Raw genomic sequence first — 16,509 nt, forward strand, 5'->3', positions numbered from 1 at the left:
CGCGATCGTCCGGACCTACAGATTGGGCAGGTAAACAAACCGGCCTGGCCCGCCAGGGGCTTTCCCTACACAAGTGGCGGCTCCAGTTTGAGAAACACTGGTATAGAGGATAGGCCTACTGTGCCTCCATTGACAAGCAGAATTGAGGAGTGTCATGCAGAAAGATATGACATTCAAGCTCCTTGTGCACTGGAGACTTCTCTTGGGGTGGTTACGTTTTTAAAAACAACAAGAAAATATCATTGCCTTTGCAAAACCAACTCAGAGCACCAAGATCACGGACGAGGTCACCTGTGAAATTCACAGGCAGCTTGTAAAACATTTAACAAGGGCACAAAGATCATGCAAACCCAGCAGCAACTGTGCTTGGTCCAAAGCCTGGGCAGGGATCCTGAGAGATTTCCTTGGTGATTGGCAGCTGATACGGGTGGAGATTGCTGCATTGCCCAATCCTTGCTGACTACATGTACACAGTTGAAAAGCTTGCCCAGTTAGCAAACTCTTCCTCTACTTTAGCCGTCCCCCAGCCCAGTTCACGAAGCAGGTATTGATGCTGTCCTGGCAGCCTGCAAGCACATGCCTGCCAGCAACAGCTGCACAATGAGGACCTTGGGAACAAGAGACATGAAACAAAATCCTCTGTGTATAATTTCTTCAGTTTAAATTACACCAAACTGTGCTTAAAAAATATATAAAACTTAAACAAACAGAAGGGATGGGAACTGTTCCCTTGTGCTGGGCAAAACTTACTGGCCTATGGGGAGAGTCCTTCCACTATGATCCAGGCCTCCGGGCCCCCAAATGTGGTTGTCCATGGTCTCAGTCCCCACATTTTTACTCTCACCGACAAACAGGCTGTTCTTTATTTCTTGCTTTGAACCATCGTCATGTGGGAAAGTTCCGCCGCTAGGAGAGACAGGACTGTATATTAAAGGGGTTGTTTATGGCAAACTCTATTTTGGAATCATAGGCCAAAGTAGGGGGATGGCAAACTAGGAATGAATAATGCTTACCTTGCCAAGGTCAGGCCAATGCCATTGTCTGCAAACCTGCAATGAGAGAAAAGAGTGGGGAGGTGCTTCACACGCAATGATACAGAGCCTTCGTTCTTCCCAAAGGTAGGCAATGCCAAATTGAGATATCCAAACCAGTAAGGATTTTAATATGAACGAGGAGGGCTGGGGTTAATTAACAAAATTAAGCTCCCTTATTTTAAATGGGAGGGTGGGGTGAACTAAAAGCTTTAGCAATTTTGTTCATATTCCAGTTTGTGAAAAAAGGTTTTATAGCATGGCTCATAAGGTGTATAGATCAAGTGTAGTGGTAGTTTGATAGATCTTTAACTGAGATTATATTCTGCCATTGCAGGGGGAAGGACTTACTTATTGGATACCGATCAGTCTTCCCCCCCAGCCCCATCTCTGACTACCATGACCGTTTCAAAGTTATTTAAAGAAGTCCAGTTTGTCTCTCTCAAACTATTTTCCGTTATGTAATAATCCTCTGCCCTACACACATTTCCCCCTTATGCACCTCTGTGTTTATTACTCAAGTCACATAGCCTTTCTATGCAGTAGCTTAAAAGGGGGTAGAAGATTCTGACTTCTGTTTCATCAGTGATCAGATACAGATTGGAGAGAGACCTGAATCAAAGCTTTGGATCAAAATGCTACAGAGCTGTGGTGAGATTCAAACGCCGAATCTGGACCTGGATCTTAATTTTACAAATGATTCCTATTCTTATAATGGGCCAAACCAGAATGCCAGTTTCAAACGCCCCCCACACTTGGAGGACATTAGAATCCAGATACAGAGATTAATGTTATAGTGTGAGCCCATCTCTACCGTATACTGACACAAGCATCACCGTTACAACTTGGTGCTAGAATTTAAACCGTCACGCATAAGACAAAAATCAATGTAAAGCTGGAAACAGAATAAAAACAATCTCCTTGATTCAGTCAGTAGGTGGTAGCATATTACATGCTATCTACTTTTCATGTATTATTCTTACAGCCCCAGGAGACGTTCATGTACTGCATGCCACATTACCATTTGCTTTGTTAATGTAATACATAGGTCTTCCTGTAGCAATAGAAATGAAAATTAACTCTGATTATGGCTGCAGCCTCAGATGCACTCCAGGACACTGCCAAAAACTGATAAGATGGAGAAACTCGTGCAGTATTTAGAAACTATGCTATTTCAGTAAAGAATGCAAATGTCAAAATAACATGCAACTAATCTGAAAAGGCAGGAATGATAAACATTTTTGGCTAACATAGTCCATAAGAAGGACAAATAAGAAGACTTGATATTATATTTCTGTCCATTCTGACCTACTTTAATTCTTGCTGGTCTCACGGAGTCACTAAGGCCAGTTTATAGCCAGTGGTCTCTTTAAAAGGCTTGGATTATTCTAAGGAAAGGCAGTTTTTGCAGGCAACTGGATACCGCATACGGGCAGACAATTGTACGAGTGTAGTGCAATGTACCCTGGAAACTAGCTTTTTACTTTTTTGCCTTGGTTAATTGAGGTTGCTATCAAGATACTGGATCAGAAGCGGAAACTGAAGAAGATCATCCGTTCCCAAGTGCAAAGAGAGTCTGTCCTGAGCAGCACAGGAAACTGCTTTCAAAGGGCGTACAATGTGCATTTTCCCAATTCCTCTCCCTCCCTATCGTGATGCATAGTTTTGTGTCTGCTTCCTTGGTACTGGCTTATTCAGCACAACGCTGAACCACATAAAACTGAACCATGACCCAAGCTTAGCCAGGGAGGCTGGTCAGGCTTATGATTTATTTTGTTTATTTTAAGCACTTCATTTTTCATATAGAATGGTTTATTTGAGCCAATTTTTGCTGCTGCTTTGAAAATCTGTACAAAATCACACTCAAAACCAATTCAGCAGACTCTTCACTTCGGACAAAACAGGGTTTGTTTGTGTAAAATAATGCCTGTGTTCTCTGAACGTTTCATTTTTATTTTAATCATGACCATATGCAAGGTGCAAAGCGATATAAATAGTCTAACCACAACTATGCTTGCCATAAACACGGAGTTGAACTCCTAGGGTTGAAATAAGGCAAAACTCACTGGCAGTCATCCAGCCATACGTCTCCACCCCTCAGCCAGGCCCCATGTTCCTGGTTCTTGTACGCAATAAAGTGCTCAATTATCGCAGGTTCCCTAGGCTTCAAAGGGTCAGCATCTTTGTGTGGACTATATCTGTAAACACAAGAAGAGCAGAAACTGTTGTCAGTGGAAGGCAGTCTACCCCAGTGAGATTCGACGGCTGTATTGACTTGTTAAACATTTGGTGGGATTATTTCTGCTAAACACAGGAATTGCCAGGCTGGATCAGACCTATGGACCATCCAGTCCTGTAGCCTCTCTCTACCAGCTACCAGGAATTGGCGAGAAAAGCTCCAATAGTCAGTCGTGAAATAACCCGTCCCAGGAAAAGTTTCTTCCTTTAGTTAAATGTTAGTTTATGTCCCGAAGCATGACACTGTATCCGTTCTAAAACTCTTGGGGTTATTTAAAATCCTCCGTACTAGGATTCTTACTATCTATACACATGTCCAATTCTTTTCTTTTAATCCTGCTCAACTCTTGGACACATGGATATATTGTGGCAGTGAGTTCCGCAGGCTAACTGCGCATTGTGTGGAAAAGCAAAGATGGTATAAAAGTGAAAGCATTTTGAGGAGACCATGATGACATCTTCTTTGCTGCCCCTACCTTATGTCACCCAGGCCACTAATAATGAGATTTATTTGCTCGCAGGCTCTCACACATGATGAAATGATGGTCTGGTGAGTCATGAAGGAAAAAGGCAGAGATAAATGGAAATGGCAGTAAAGCATTTCCACAGTTATCTGTCAGCCTGCACTTGGGCGACAGCACTTTGCAAGCCCAGACAGAAAGATGTTAAGTTGAGTGACAAGGTGGGTAAGATAATATCTTTTATTGTACCAACCTCTGTGTAGCTCGAAAGCTCGTCTCTCTCACCAACAGAAGTTGGTCCAATAAAAGATATTACCTCAACCACCTTGTCTCTCTGATATCCTGGGACCGACACGGATACAACTACACTGCATGTTGGGGTGTCATTTATTCCTGCTCTTCGGGGGCAGCTATCCTTATCATTACTAAGGCCTGGTCTACACTGGGGGTGGGTATCTATTTAAGTTACGCAACTTCAGCTACGTGAATAATGTAGCTGAAGTCGACGTACTTAGATCAACTTACGCTCTCCCGTCGACTTTGCCTGCGCCTCTTGCCATGGTGGACTACCGGAGTTGACAGGAGAGTGCTCGGCGGTCGATTTATCGTGTCTAGACTAGACACGATAAATTGACCCCTGCTGGATCGATCACTGCCCGTAGATCCAGCGGGTAATGTAGACAAGCCCTAAATGTCTTCTGTCAAATACAATGCAGTTTAGAAAAACCTGACAGACTGGCATCCACGTCAGTGCCAGCAATGGGCAGCACCAAGATTAAAATTCATGGGTCAGAAATGTGGAGTGAGGCCAGGCTGTTAAATCATTAACAGATTTTCAACAGCATTTTATTTCACTTAATAAGCCATCACATCAACCTAAATTGAGCATAATGATCATAAGATTCCAGCAAATGAACATCACTTTGCCAGCTTCATCATTATGAAGTCACTTGGTATTCACGGTGAAAGCACAGATCCTGGTGAATTCACTGGACACTAACAAACATTCTCTTTGGGATGGATTCTGTCTCATTTACACCAGTGTATGTCTGGAATAACTCTCTTGGAAGTGGGAGTTAGCATGGATTTATACTTCTCTAACTGAAAGCAGAATATGCAGTCTATGGAGTTATTCTCAATTTTAACAGTTCTACGGAACACAGAATCTGCCCCAGGAAGTCTGACTGTCATTCAGCAACACTCTTTAATTGCTAAGCTTTTAGGGCTTATTCCAGCCTTCAAATTGGAAGGCACAAACTTTTTGGAATCAGCTACTGTGCATATATGCCATAGCCAGTTTTCCAAGGCACGTATTCTGGTATATGAAGAGGCAACATCAAACTCTCTGCTGTAGATGCTTGCTGCAGCAATGGAAGGGGTTCTTCTGTCGCTATAGTAAATCCACCTCTCTGAGAGGCAGTAGTTAGGTTGACCAAGAATTATTCTGTAGACCTAGCACTGTATACACTGGGGTTTAGGTGAGCTTAACTCTCTCTCTCTCTCTCTCAAGGGCCATGACTTTTTCACATCCCTGAGCGACGTAACTCGGTTGACGTAACTTTCTACACTAGAACAGTTCCCGGTAGAATTCTGAGGTATTGTCAGAGGTTTTAGAACAATCACCCTACTGGGCTGAGCTTACACTCCTCACCAGCTATCTTGTAAAATCAACTACTGTGGTTGTACCTGTCTGTGTGTGGGAAGTACCAAACCCACCAATGAGATTCATGGAGTGTGTCAGACTGCAATGGTACAGGTAGGCCACGCCCCATCGATGGCAAGGAGAAAGCGAAGCCTTTTGCTCATTAGGAACTTTATACAACACCTACTGACAACAATGAAGAAATTCCCATTGACTTCAGGGGGAGCAGGATCCAACCCTCAAACTGCATTATACACATAACTTTCTAAATCAAACCATGGACAATGCATTACCTCCCAGAAATCAGTGTCAGGAAAGGTCTTTTGTCCTTAGCAGATGCTGGTGTGGTTTTGACTCCATTATCAATGATCATGCCAGCCTGGGGAGGAAAAGGAACTTTGTGATGTATTTATACACTGTAAAATTATGATGTCGTTTTAAGTTTCTGGGCCAAATCTTCAAGCTGGTGTAAAACACCAAGGCTTTTTATTTTTTAAGTCAAAGGCATTATCCTGATTTACACCAGTTGAGGATTTGGCCTTCTACATTTAAAACACCACCTAGACCAACACCAGTGAAAGATGGTGCAACATTTAAAGTACAAGGCAAAGATTTCTGAGAAGGACCAGAATTTTTGTTACATTTGTCCTGATCACTTAAGCAAAACATCACTCTCTTTGAAGTCACTAGCTCTCTCTGACTTGGGTAGGTGCCTTATGCTTTTGGGGAATCTTTAGCTAACAACATGGCTCTCCAGAAAAATATTTGTATTTTATTAGAATTGTTACCACTCCAGTTGAAGATGAATTGAAATACCAGCCCCTGGCCAAGTAAAAATCCATTCCCATTGATACTCAAGCAACCTGGCTGTGAAATCCTGCCCAGAAGTGCTGCTCCTAGAAGATGTGCATCTGAGAATTGTGTCATAGCATCAGCCACTCGCTGTGTCTTATAATGCATCATTTCAGCATGGACCACTTTCAAGGTTACTGTTTCTGCAAGTGGCATGAGAAACAGGAGGACTGTCCACTCTACCACCTTCTGTCTGCAGCCCCTTAAAAAGCCCCTTGTGTTTTCCAGCACCTGTTCAACCCATCTCATTAGCCAATTAAATACGTGCTGCAATCTAAAGACATTAAGTAACAGATGAAGGCTCAGAAGGTCAGTGTACAGTTTCCCAGGGTAGTATGTCTGGGCCGAATAAGTAAAGAGATTTAGGAAGTGATTAGACTGAACTTATATTATTTTGTCTACCAGATGCTATTTGATCAATGGCTAACATTGGCACCAATGATCTATAATCAGGCAAGCTGCCAAAAGATGCAGCTAACGGCACCATTTTAGAAGAGCAAAAGCAGACAGATGACCTGGTGGAAAGGAGTGAAAGTAAGACCCTCTTATCTCCCAACGTCCCATGAGAAAGTTTAGCCTTTAGCCCAAGAATCGTAAAGTGAATCCAATGTAAACAGAGTCTGTAATTCTATTATACCAGCAAACAAGCCACTTTGTTTGTAGATACAAATGCTGAAAAGGAGTTTGCAATTGCTTGCAGTGAATCAGAAATCACAGGACTTAATAGCTTGCAGGCTCAGAAAGCTGGAGAAATCGAGTGGTGTTTTTAGACATGAAGATAGTTTTCATTGCGTGCAGACTCACTCGGTAGTTGGAATGTGCCCGATTGTTATAGAATTTTCCCATTGGAATGTGCTCAGTGTAGCCTGGAGAATACATTCCTTCCGAGGGGCCCGTAGGCACATGGTGAAAAACAAACCAAAAGCCTGTTTCCTGCAAAAGGGAATACACAGCATGAGCCTTCACTTAAACTTTACAGATTTACATTAGTACAGGGGCTTACCAGGAAATAGTGCAAGGTGAAAGCTAGCAGATTTCAGGACACAACAGTAGGTGGTATTGCTCTGTAACTACATGCAAAAGACACCCTTCCTCCCCCCCCATGAAAGCAGTTATGGCCAGCATTTTCAGGCCACCTAAAATTAGCCTCCAGCATCCATACTGAGGCACCTAAATGTAAACTGGCCTGATTTTCAGAGGTGCTGAGCACCCACAAACCCTACTTACGTCAATGAGAGCTTCAGGTGCTCATAGGGTGATCAGACAGCACATGTGAAAAATCGGGACAGAGGGATGGGGGGTAATAGGAGCCTATATAAGAAAAAAGACCCAAAAATCGGGACTGTCCCTATAAAATCGGGACATCTGGTCACCCTAGGTGCTCAGCACCTTTGAAAAATCAGGCCACTTATTTAGGTGCCCAAAATTGATCTAGGTGCCTACATTTAAGCATGGAGGTTTGGAAACTTTGGGCCAAATACTTTAGTTTGTTTATTTTTTCAATTAAAAATAAACAAACAAAGACAATTGAGCTGAGTTAGAGTTTCTGCAGAATTAGCATTAGCATGGATTTAAATGTCACAGCCCTACATACCATTCATGTACTGGTTTAGGACTGAGCCTGTTCCCATTGTGGTCAGTAAGAGCTTTGCCATTGACTTAATGGGAGTAGGAGGGTTGGGTCTTTAATTTATACAGGCTCTGGTTTGGGAATTTTGTTAAAAGTAATCCAGATCTGCAATCCCTAACTTCAGCAAATGACCAGAAATGGGCAGGTGAAGGCAAAGGAGATTGCATTTGTAGCACTAGCTGCATCAATATATGGCTTTTAGAAATGCCTGAGCAGTGGAAACAATGAGAACCAAAAGCTGCAGGGCTTTTGCAGTTCTGAATTTTCCCAAATAAGAAACTTTTGTACTCACTTCGGATCCTGCAGCTGCACAGTTTATAAGGTTGTTATGAGGATTGGCCATCCAGAAGGTGGATACAGCACTGCAGATCAGGAACAAAGAAGAGCATGAAAATGACCCCCGAAGCACACACAAAGGAGTTAGCATTCCATTGCACACAGTACAGGCAGGTCAGATCATAAAGCAGATAAGCTACTGCCTAGAGGGTGTAGCAACTGGGGCTTCTTTCTCTCTCATCATATCACAGCTGTCACCATCATCTGCAGATGCAGCAAAATGGCCTTATCTTTAAAGACCTCAGGAATTAAATGAGGCATTTTTACTGAAATCCCAACCCTGGTATGAAGCTGTTAGCTGTCAATTATATTTCATGATAAGGTAAATGTGTCATTGCACAAGTCATAGACAAGAAAAGCCCTACAATGGGGCTCTAGGTTCCCTAGAGACTGGTTTAGCCAGGGTTTTGACAAAGAGTTTCTATGGGGTTTTCATAGCAACCCCCTAGCATCTGCTCTTTCCACATGCTACTGTGGTTCACTACCATCCCCCACTGGCTTCTCAGTCCATGGCCAGATTTTCATAGCCATCCTTAGACTGAATACTCCCACTGAAATCAAGAGGACTATTCACAGAGTAAGGTACAAGGCAACATGTGTAAAAATGGACAGAATCTGGCCCCATAATTTTATTTTAAAAATTCAATAAGAAGCTGGGGGGAAAAAGAGTTAGCCCTCTGATGTCACAAAGCCTAAAACTTGCTGTTAGCTGGCCATAGTTACCAGTGAAACCCTAGCTCCAGAATGCGTGCATTGATTGTGGGGGTTCTTAGACAGAGAGGGCAGCCATTCTGGCCATGTTTCTCCTATACTTCATCTAAGTCGGTCTTTACAGAGTAATGGGATAAAGTGCAAAAAGAACTCTGGCTAAAATGCTTTTCATTTCAACCACTACCAAGATCTATCCCATAAATCTGCCCTGTTGAGGTTTTGTGAATAGACATATTAGAAGATTGGATCTTGCAAGATGGGAGATGAGGTTGCTTAGCACCTTCTAGGAGGCACTCAGCGGTTTGCCAGGCTGGGCTTGGAGTTTGCCTCAAATAGAAATGAGCTTTAAGAACTTTCATGCACTCATTTATATAGTGATTAGTAGTAGGGACTCTATGCTTAGGCAACCTTTGATATTCCATAGCCACGTTCCAAGGTCTTGCTGAACTATATTGAATTCAACTCTTTGGTTTGAGTTTACTCCCTGTACAGTATATGCCAAGTGGATGCAAAATATGACTGTTGGGACAGATTCTTCCACCCTTCCTTACACTGAGTAATACCGTTACTCCACAAGGAATTCCACTGTAATCAATGGGACTAGTTGCAGAATAAAGTACAATTCAGTATGAATAAAGGTGGCAGAGTCTGTCCCTTTCTGAATTTAATAGCATTGTATACCCACATAATGGGGATGTAAATGAGATGCAAGGCAATGCAGAGTCAGGGCCATTTGTCTTCATATTGCACTTTGAAAGGGATGCATGCAAGAATATCTGCGATAACAAGCACTTTAGTTGACCTTACACTAAAAATACTAAGCAAAATTATACCCTGCATGTGTAAATGTATAAATAGCATGGAAACTTCCTGCAGAGACAGCCACCCTATCTTTTGGAGCACACGACCCATATTGCTGAAAGCAGAGTACTTAACTATATACACCCAATCCTGTGTTTCATGGATAAAAAAAGTCAAATCCTACAAGGCGAGGGAAAAACAAACAAACAAAAAAAAGATTTCCACTTACTTGCAATCCTGCCTGGGTTTGGGGATGTACCCTGGGTATGCCCCTTCTGTAATCGTCTTGCACATTTTACTGTCTCGGTCAGATGGCAGGAGAGTGCTAGGTTTAACGAGCAGTCCAAGGCAGTGATCAAATGTGTTGCGTTCCTCTGGCCCATCCTCAGTAAAGAAGCAGTGTCCCAGGGTGTTGTAGCCCACAACGTCCTTAATCTGCATATACAAAAATGGAGCTGCATTCAGATTTAATTTTCCAGCCACTTAGAGATAATAATAAATAATAATAATGCTATTAATTATTATTATTTTACTGTGGATCCTCAGTCAGAGACCAGGACCCTATTGTATTAGGAGCTGTACAAACACATTGAGCATAAAGATGGTCCTTGTCCCAACGAATTTACATACTAAGTGATAGTGTAAGCTTTTAAGATTTAAAAAGAATTTGCCATTTCATATGAAATGCTAATTACACTCTGCTGTAATCTGCATGTCGAGCAAGTGATAATATTATAATAAAAGACAAATAGCTTGAGAAGACGAAGAGACGGGAATGGGGGGGGACATCAGATGTTTAAGCCCCATCTGGGCTCATTCACTTTTGTGCGCAGTTACACAAACAGCGAGGTTGATGGACTAAAATGTATCCCCTGAAGTGAAAAAAAAATATTTTTCCAGACTATCAGAGATGCTGCTAGTTGTTTACTGGACAGGCTGAGTTGTTTTAGGTCTGACCTGACCCTTTTTCCAACTGATGACAAGAGCTTTACTTGAAATTGAAACAAACCAGCTGGTGTTAATCAGTGTAGCTCCATTGAAAACCCTGCAGTTCACATGTAGTTCACACTGCAGCCTATTGTCTCTCACAGAGCTGTGCTGATTTACCCCAGTTGAAGATCTGAGGTAAAATTTTCAGAAATAACTAAAGGACTTAGGAGCCTAAAACCAGAGCTGGGTGGAAAACAATATTTCCATTTCATGGAAAACATTGAGGTTTCAGAAATGGCTTTTGTTCTGATGTGGAACAAACTTGAGACCTTTCCAAGTTCTTTGTGAACAGTGGGAGAGAGCAAGAGATCTCCAGAACTAGCAGATGATTAGAAAACTCCCATAGGATGTGGGAGATCCAATGTCAATTCACTGCTCTGCCTGGTACCCCCTCTCCCTGGTCCAATGAATACTCATTTGTCTATACAAAGTGGAACAGCTCAAACAGGAGACACTGAAATGAACGCTGGAGCATGGAATGGGAGACTCAGGCTCAAGTCTCTGCTTTGCCAGATTCAGAGCAGGTACTTGAACGTGGCTCTCCCACATCCCAGGTGAGCACCCTAACCTCTGGGCTACTGATTATTCTGGGGTTGCCATCTCCAGCCAGATCTTCCTGATGAGGTTTGGGTGGAAACCAAGACATTTCCACTAAACAGTTCGGTTTAGACCAGTGGTTCTCAAACTTGGGCTACCGCTTGTGTAGGGAAAGCCCCTGGCGGGCCAGGCTGGTTTGTTTACCTGCCAGGTCCACAGGTTCAGCCAATTTCGGCTCCCACTGGCCATGGTTCGACGCTCCAGGCCATTGGGGGCTGCAGGAAGGGTGGTCAGTACGTCCCTCGGCCCGCGCCGCTTCCCGCAGTCCCCATTGGCCTGGAGTGGCGAACCATGGCCAGTGGGAGCTGCAATCGGCCGGACCTGCGGACCCGGCAGGTAAACAAATCGTCCCAGCCCGCCAGGGGCTTTCCCTGAACAAGCGGCGGCCCCAGTTTGAGAACCACTGGTTTAGACAAAACAGCTTTTCCAGTAGGAAGTTTTGTTGAAAACTTTGCAACCAGCTCTACCGAAGACCCATTTTCAGAACGGATTGAAGCTCTTGACAGTCCAAGTTCCATTGACTTTAAATGAGACTTGGGCTCCTAAATACCCAGGTCACTTTTGAAAATGGACGTAGGCACTTTTGAAGTGTTTTCTGGTCTTTATCTCAAAGCTTTCAGCCAAGGGGAACCAACTTCCAGGGCTGAACTTGAAATGGTTAAATAGAGACACTCAGACAGAATACTTTGCCTGCCAGATCTATTGCACACTGCCATGTGCAAACACATGTATTATGCATAGCCCATGGTCCAGTGTAAATATTCAAACCTCTGAACACAAATCATCACAGTAAATTAAAGACTGTTAAAATTACATGCAGTGTAATACATTCTGTTAAATGACTTCTCCGAAATTTGCCGCTAACTCTCTCGATTCAATTAGATAGCAAAGCAAGTCTACCACCACCAGTATTTCAGTGTCAAATGAGTGTGCTGCGCCATTTTAATAATCCCGTCTTGGAAAGCATTAAATTTGCCAGCCTTGCAATTAGAAACACCTATTGGATACTAGAACGTTTCAGGAAAATTAACTATCTTCTAGAGGAGTATCACCATATCTTTACATCAGCAAGGCCTTTAGTCACAGGGATGCCAAAACTGCAACTGACCAGCTGTGTAAATCTATTATTTTTCCCCCGAGTACACTGGCCACACTTTAGAGACACATATATGGTGTTTCTGGAGTGTTTAGCTGCTGAAAGCTGACAAGTGACTTCTCAAACAATTCCTCAGGTACTTGCTACACCAATTCATCACACCAGTGAACTCTGGAACTAGATCTATATTGGTGTAATACATTAGGACAGAAAAGTGAAAAACTGACGTATTACTTAGAACATGGCTAGGGAACAACAAATCCCTGTATAGGTTCAGCAAAAACAACGAGGAGTCCTTGGGGTACCTTAGAGACTAAAAAGTTGTTTGTCTCTAAGGTGCCACAAGGACTTCTCGTGGTTTTTGCTGATGCAGACTAACATGGCTACCCCTCTGAAACCTGTATAGGTTCAGTACCATTGCAGAGGTAAACATCTGCTAGTATTGTAAGAGGGAAGCCAATATATTGGCATAGGCTGGAATGCTGTACTGTGTCATCTCCTTTGGCAGATATCCTAATGTGGGATTGCGGCTCTGGGCCAGATCCTCAGCTGGTGTAAGTCAGAATAGCTCCACTGAAGTCAAAGCAGCTACACTGATTTACACCAGCTGATTTACTTGTCACCCTTTACTTGATTCATTACTTTTCCTATTTCTGGCCCCTGGGATGACTCAGTCTGGAAACTGACAAATATGGAACTGTTTCATTTTCGGATTCTCATGCACTAGCACAGTGCTGAAAAGTTTGGGAACTGCTGGACAAGGTTTGTTTGTTAAAAAGATGCATGGGGGGGGGAATTAAATTTCACAAAAACTTTACAATTAGTCTATATGCTTATTTTAAGTGTAATTTATGGCTAGATTTGACAGTGCCCTTTTAAAGAAAGCAATTGCCATGTAGCGCAGTTGGATTACTGAGAGCAGATATCGCTGTAGCAGTTAGATAACACTCCTGCTTATCCCCAGTAGCACAGCTCTCTCGAGTTCTGCCAGACAGTTTATCAGCCTTCATTTCATGTGCCTCCTTGATAACAGCTTCCATTTCAGCCTGCACCCTATGGGCCAGTTCAGTGGCTCTGACCAGGGTGTAAGTAGCAGCAGAATTTGATCAATGGGGTTGCAGTGGTATAATGGAGAGGGAAAGTTGGCCAGCGTATTGCAGCAATCCTGGACAGTTTCAATTACGTAATTACGGCAACAAGGCCGTTTCAACCCATTTGGTTTGAGAAAGGCCATCCCTGCCCTTAAAGGGAACATATGCTTGTGGACAAGCGTAGAACATGTTAGGTTCAAGCCAGCCACAGCTATTTATTGATTGTCCAGCGACAGGCGTTCAGCATCAGTGTGTAAATGCACAGGAAGAGGACTCTGCCACCAGGAGCAAACAGTGACATGTGTTTATTTTTTCTTTCTAATCTTTTATAGCGTTGACATTTCTGAGCCTGCTGCCAAGGGTGCTAAAAGCAAAATAATTTGTGACACTAGTAACCTGAGAGCCCAGTGAAGAGTCTGCATGGAAATTTCCAAGCTGCTTTAACAATGACTTAACTGTTACAAAATACCCAAGTGCCTCCCCCCTCATTCACCAAAGCATTAAGCAAGCCCGTAACTCTAGGCCGGTGAGCTGTCCCATTGAAACCAATGGAAATACTGCAAGTCAATGGGACCACTCACATACCGAAATGTAATCATCTGATCAAGTGCTTTGCTGGTTTGAGGCCTAATAGTCCAGCAAATTTTGCGTGTGTGTCTACTGAGAGACTAGTTCACTCAAAGATCACCAAGGCAACTGGTCTCCTGGCAGGTTATGCCTTGGCTCTATCTGCTCACAGAGGCAGTGAATGATATGTGAGGAGAAGCGGGCAGGAGATTACTGTTTCCTGATTTTCTCTTCTATAACTTAGCTAACTTAAATAAATGGTGCCCAGCTACTACAGTGAAGACCATCTTAGAAGTGCAGGTAATAACAACGGTACTTTCCTCGTTGGAGATTTGGCTGTGTTTTTGTGACTTCAGGTAGTATCTCCAGGGGAAAGAAAACTAGATTTCATAGCAGAAGAGAGCGCTGCAGGATCAGCTGAGGAGGAATTGCTCGGGGCATACGTCCAATTATAGGGTAATGAGATTGAATGCATTTTTAATTGAAATGAACTACATCGGTGTAGTTTATCAAATTTTAGAAATCCTCTTTTGTGCTGCAACGGGACAAACAGCTAGACTGCACAGCATGGGATTTCTTTCACTGGGCATTTCATTTCAACAGAGGGCAACAAACATGCAGCTGAAATAAAATGTGCAAAATCAATTTTTTGGAGGTAATGAGTGTAGATTAGTAAATTATACATTTTTAAAAGTAAAACAATAAACAGATTAAATGATCAATGTAGGTTTTTTGTATAGTTGCATTTCTCTTTTAGTGGAGGTTTCCTTTAAATAACTTGCCATGGATCAAACGCCAAGGCCCCTCAAAGAATCACAGTTGTTGAGTAACAACCCCAGAATTAAGCAGTTTTCTTCAATCACATCAGCCTGTCTGCATTTCATCATTGCTGTCTTGGCTAGAAAAGCCTGAGAACAGGGATCCTTACAGTATTTCCTAGTCACAATGATATGGTTTTTATTTGGAAAAGGCACAAGGGACTGAAAATTTCCAAATACCCAATATAAATCCACCCAGCTGACCCGTGAAATGCCACTCTCTGGGTATTTGGTTTGGCAGTGAGAACAAGCATCAGTCAATAGAGACACAGGGTTTAAAATTAGAATCAGAGCTGAGGTTTTAGTCATCCCTCTGCTAATCAACAGCTGTGTAACCGCCACATAGCTAGAGGATGTGTTTATGGTGCCATTATTAGGAACCTTCTCATTACTTGACAAACAGACTCCTGGCAATTCTCTTCTTCCAGGCTGTGCGTTAGTTACATTCTTAGTGCTGCTACATGGATGGCTTTAAATTGGAAAGCAGCTATACACCTTGGATGTCTAATAATATGTAGATAAGGTAAAGTAGAACAGATTTTTCAGAAACCAAGTCTACAGCAGATTTTAGGATCCAGTTGAAAACAAAATGAGGGATGAAAAATGTTGAGCCTGAACAGTGCAAGCTCTTACAATAGTTCAATGAAAAGTTAGTGCAGGTGTTTTTAAAATACCAGTGATATACTGGGAGAATTCCTAGTGCTTAATGACCATCATTTGAAACAGCCAGTGGCATGGCATGCTGGTGGTCTCATGTTAAAACACTGATCTCTTATGCCCAGGGTTGAGATCTTGGCTGGTTAGAGACCTGTTAAAAACACTTTTTTCACATGTGGTGCCAACACAGGAAAAATGTGGGATTCCCGAGGAACTAACAGGCATGTCGAGGCCACTGTTTTGGATTGATGCTTGGGAAAAGCTGAGAAGTCAGTTCTGATGTTTGTGACATGCCTTTAAAAGCTCTGCTTTCAAAACACATTTCTGAACCTTTTCTGAATGTCGGGGCCAAGATTTCTCTCTCACACATTCACAAAATGAATGTATATGGTGGTTGGTTATATGGTTTCAGTACTAACAGCCAAATTGTACTTTTTGGCCTTGGGCCTAGATATCCACAAGCAGTTGGGTGGAGCGGACATGGGGTCCTAGCTCTAATTTCTAATGTGCGCGGCTTTCAAAATAATCTTAAAAACAACAAAGTTAAAGTTAAGGAACACACTAAAGGTAAATGTGATCAACAGAACCCGCTTCTATTTGAGAAGGCACTAAGACGACAAACAGTGCTCCATGACAAAGCCCTTAGAGCTAGCATAACAGTGATACAGAAGGTGTGCATTTGCTGATCAAAGCCTTTTTGAATTAAACTCAGCTCCAGTCCCTGTACTGTTCATGCCCCAGGAAAGCAGCACTGATGGAGTCTTGTGAGAATGTTTTTCATTGTGTTCTTTACTCTGAAGTAGAGTGATTGCCCAGAGGTGCAGGGAGTTTGGTGCTGCTGCAGTGGTCATTACATGCACTCTCCTGTGCTGTAACTTACCTGATAAATAGATGTTGTACTATAGGAAACCTACAGGATCACCTTAGTGTTCTGACAAACAGCTCTGTTAAATCAGAGGTCTCTGACTACTTACGTTGTGAATGGGAATTT

The 16,509-nt window shown here is 42.7% G+C and overlaps 1 protein-coding gene across 5 annotated transcripts in view; it reads right to left on the reverse strand.

Moving 5' to 3' along the window:
* The window catches only part of CEMIP (cell migration inducing hyaluronidase 1), a 144,782-nt gene that overhangs the window by 19,960 nt on the left and 108,313 nt on the right, over positions 1-16,509 (reverse strand). For all 5 annotated transcript variants that reach the window (XM_034784480.1, XM_034784479.1, XM_034784481.1 and 2 more), the window contains exons 14-20: positions 9,932-10,137; positions 8,147-8,216; positions 7,029-7,157; positions 5,666-5,751; positions 3,098-3,229; positions 1,014-1,049; positions 751-906 (exon numbers count right to left, since the gene is read on the reverse strand). In XM_034784480.1, coding sequence (XP_034640371.1) covers positions 751-906; positions 1,014-1,049; positions 3,098-3,229; positions 5,666-5,751; positions 7,029-7,157; positions 8,147-8,216; positions 9,932-10,137 — 815 coding nt within the window. The remainder of the gene's footprint in view (positions 1-750; positions 907-1,013; positions 1,050-3,097; positions 3,230-5,665; positions 5,752-7,028; positions 7,158-8,146; positions 8,217-9,931; positions 10,138-16,509) is intronic.

This window comes from Trachemys scripta, chromosome 10, assembly GCF_013100865.1.
Source record: "Trachemys scripta elegans isolate TJP31775 chromosome 10, CAS_Tse_1.0, whole genome shotgun sequence".
NCBI lineage: Eukaryota > Metazoa > Chordata > Testudines > Emydidae > Trachemys > Trachemys scripta.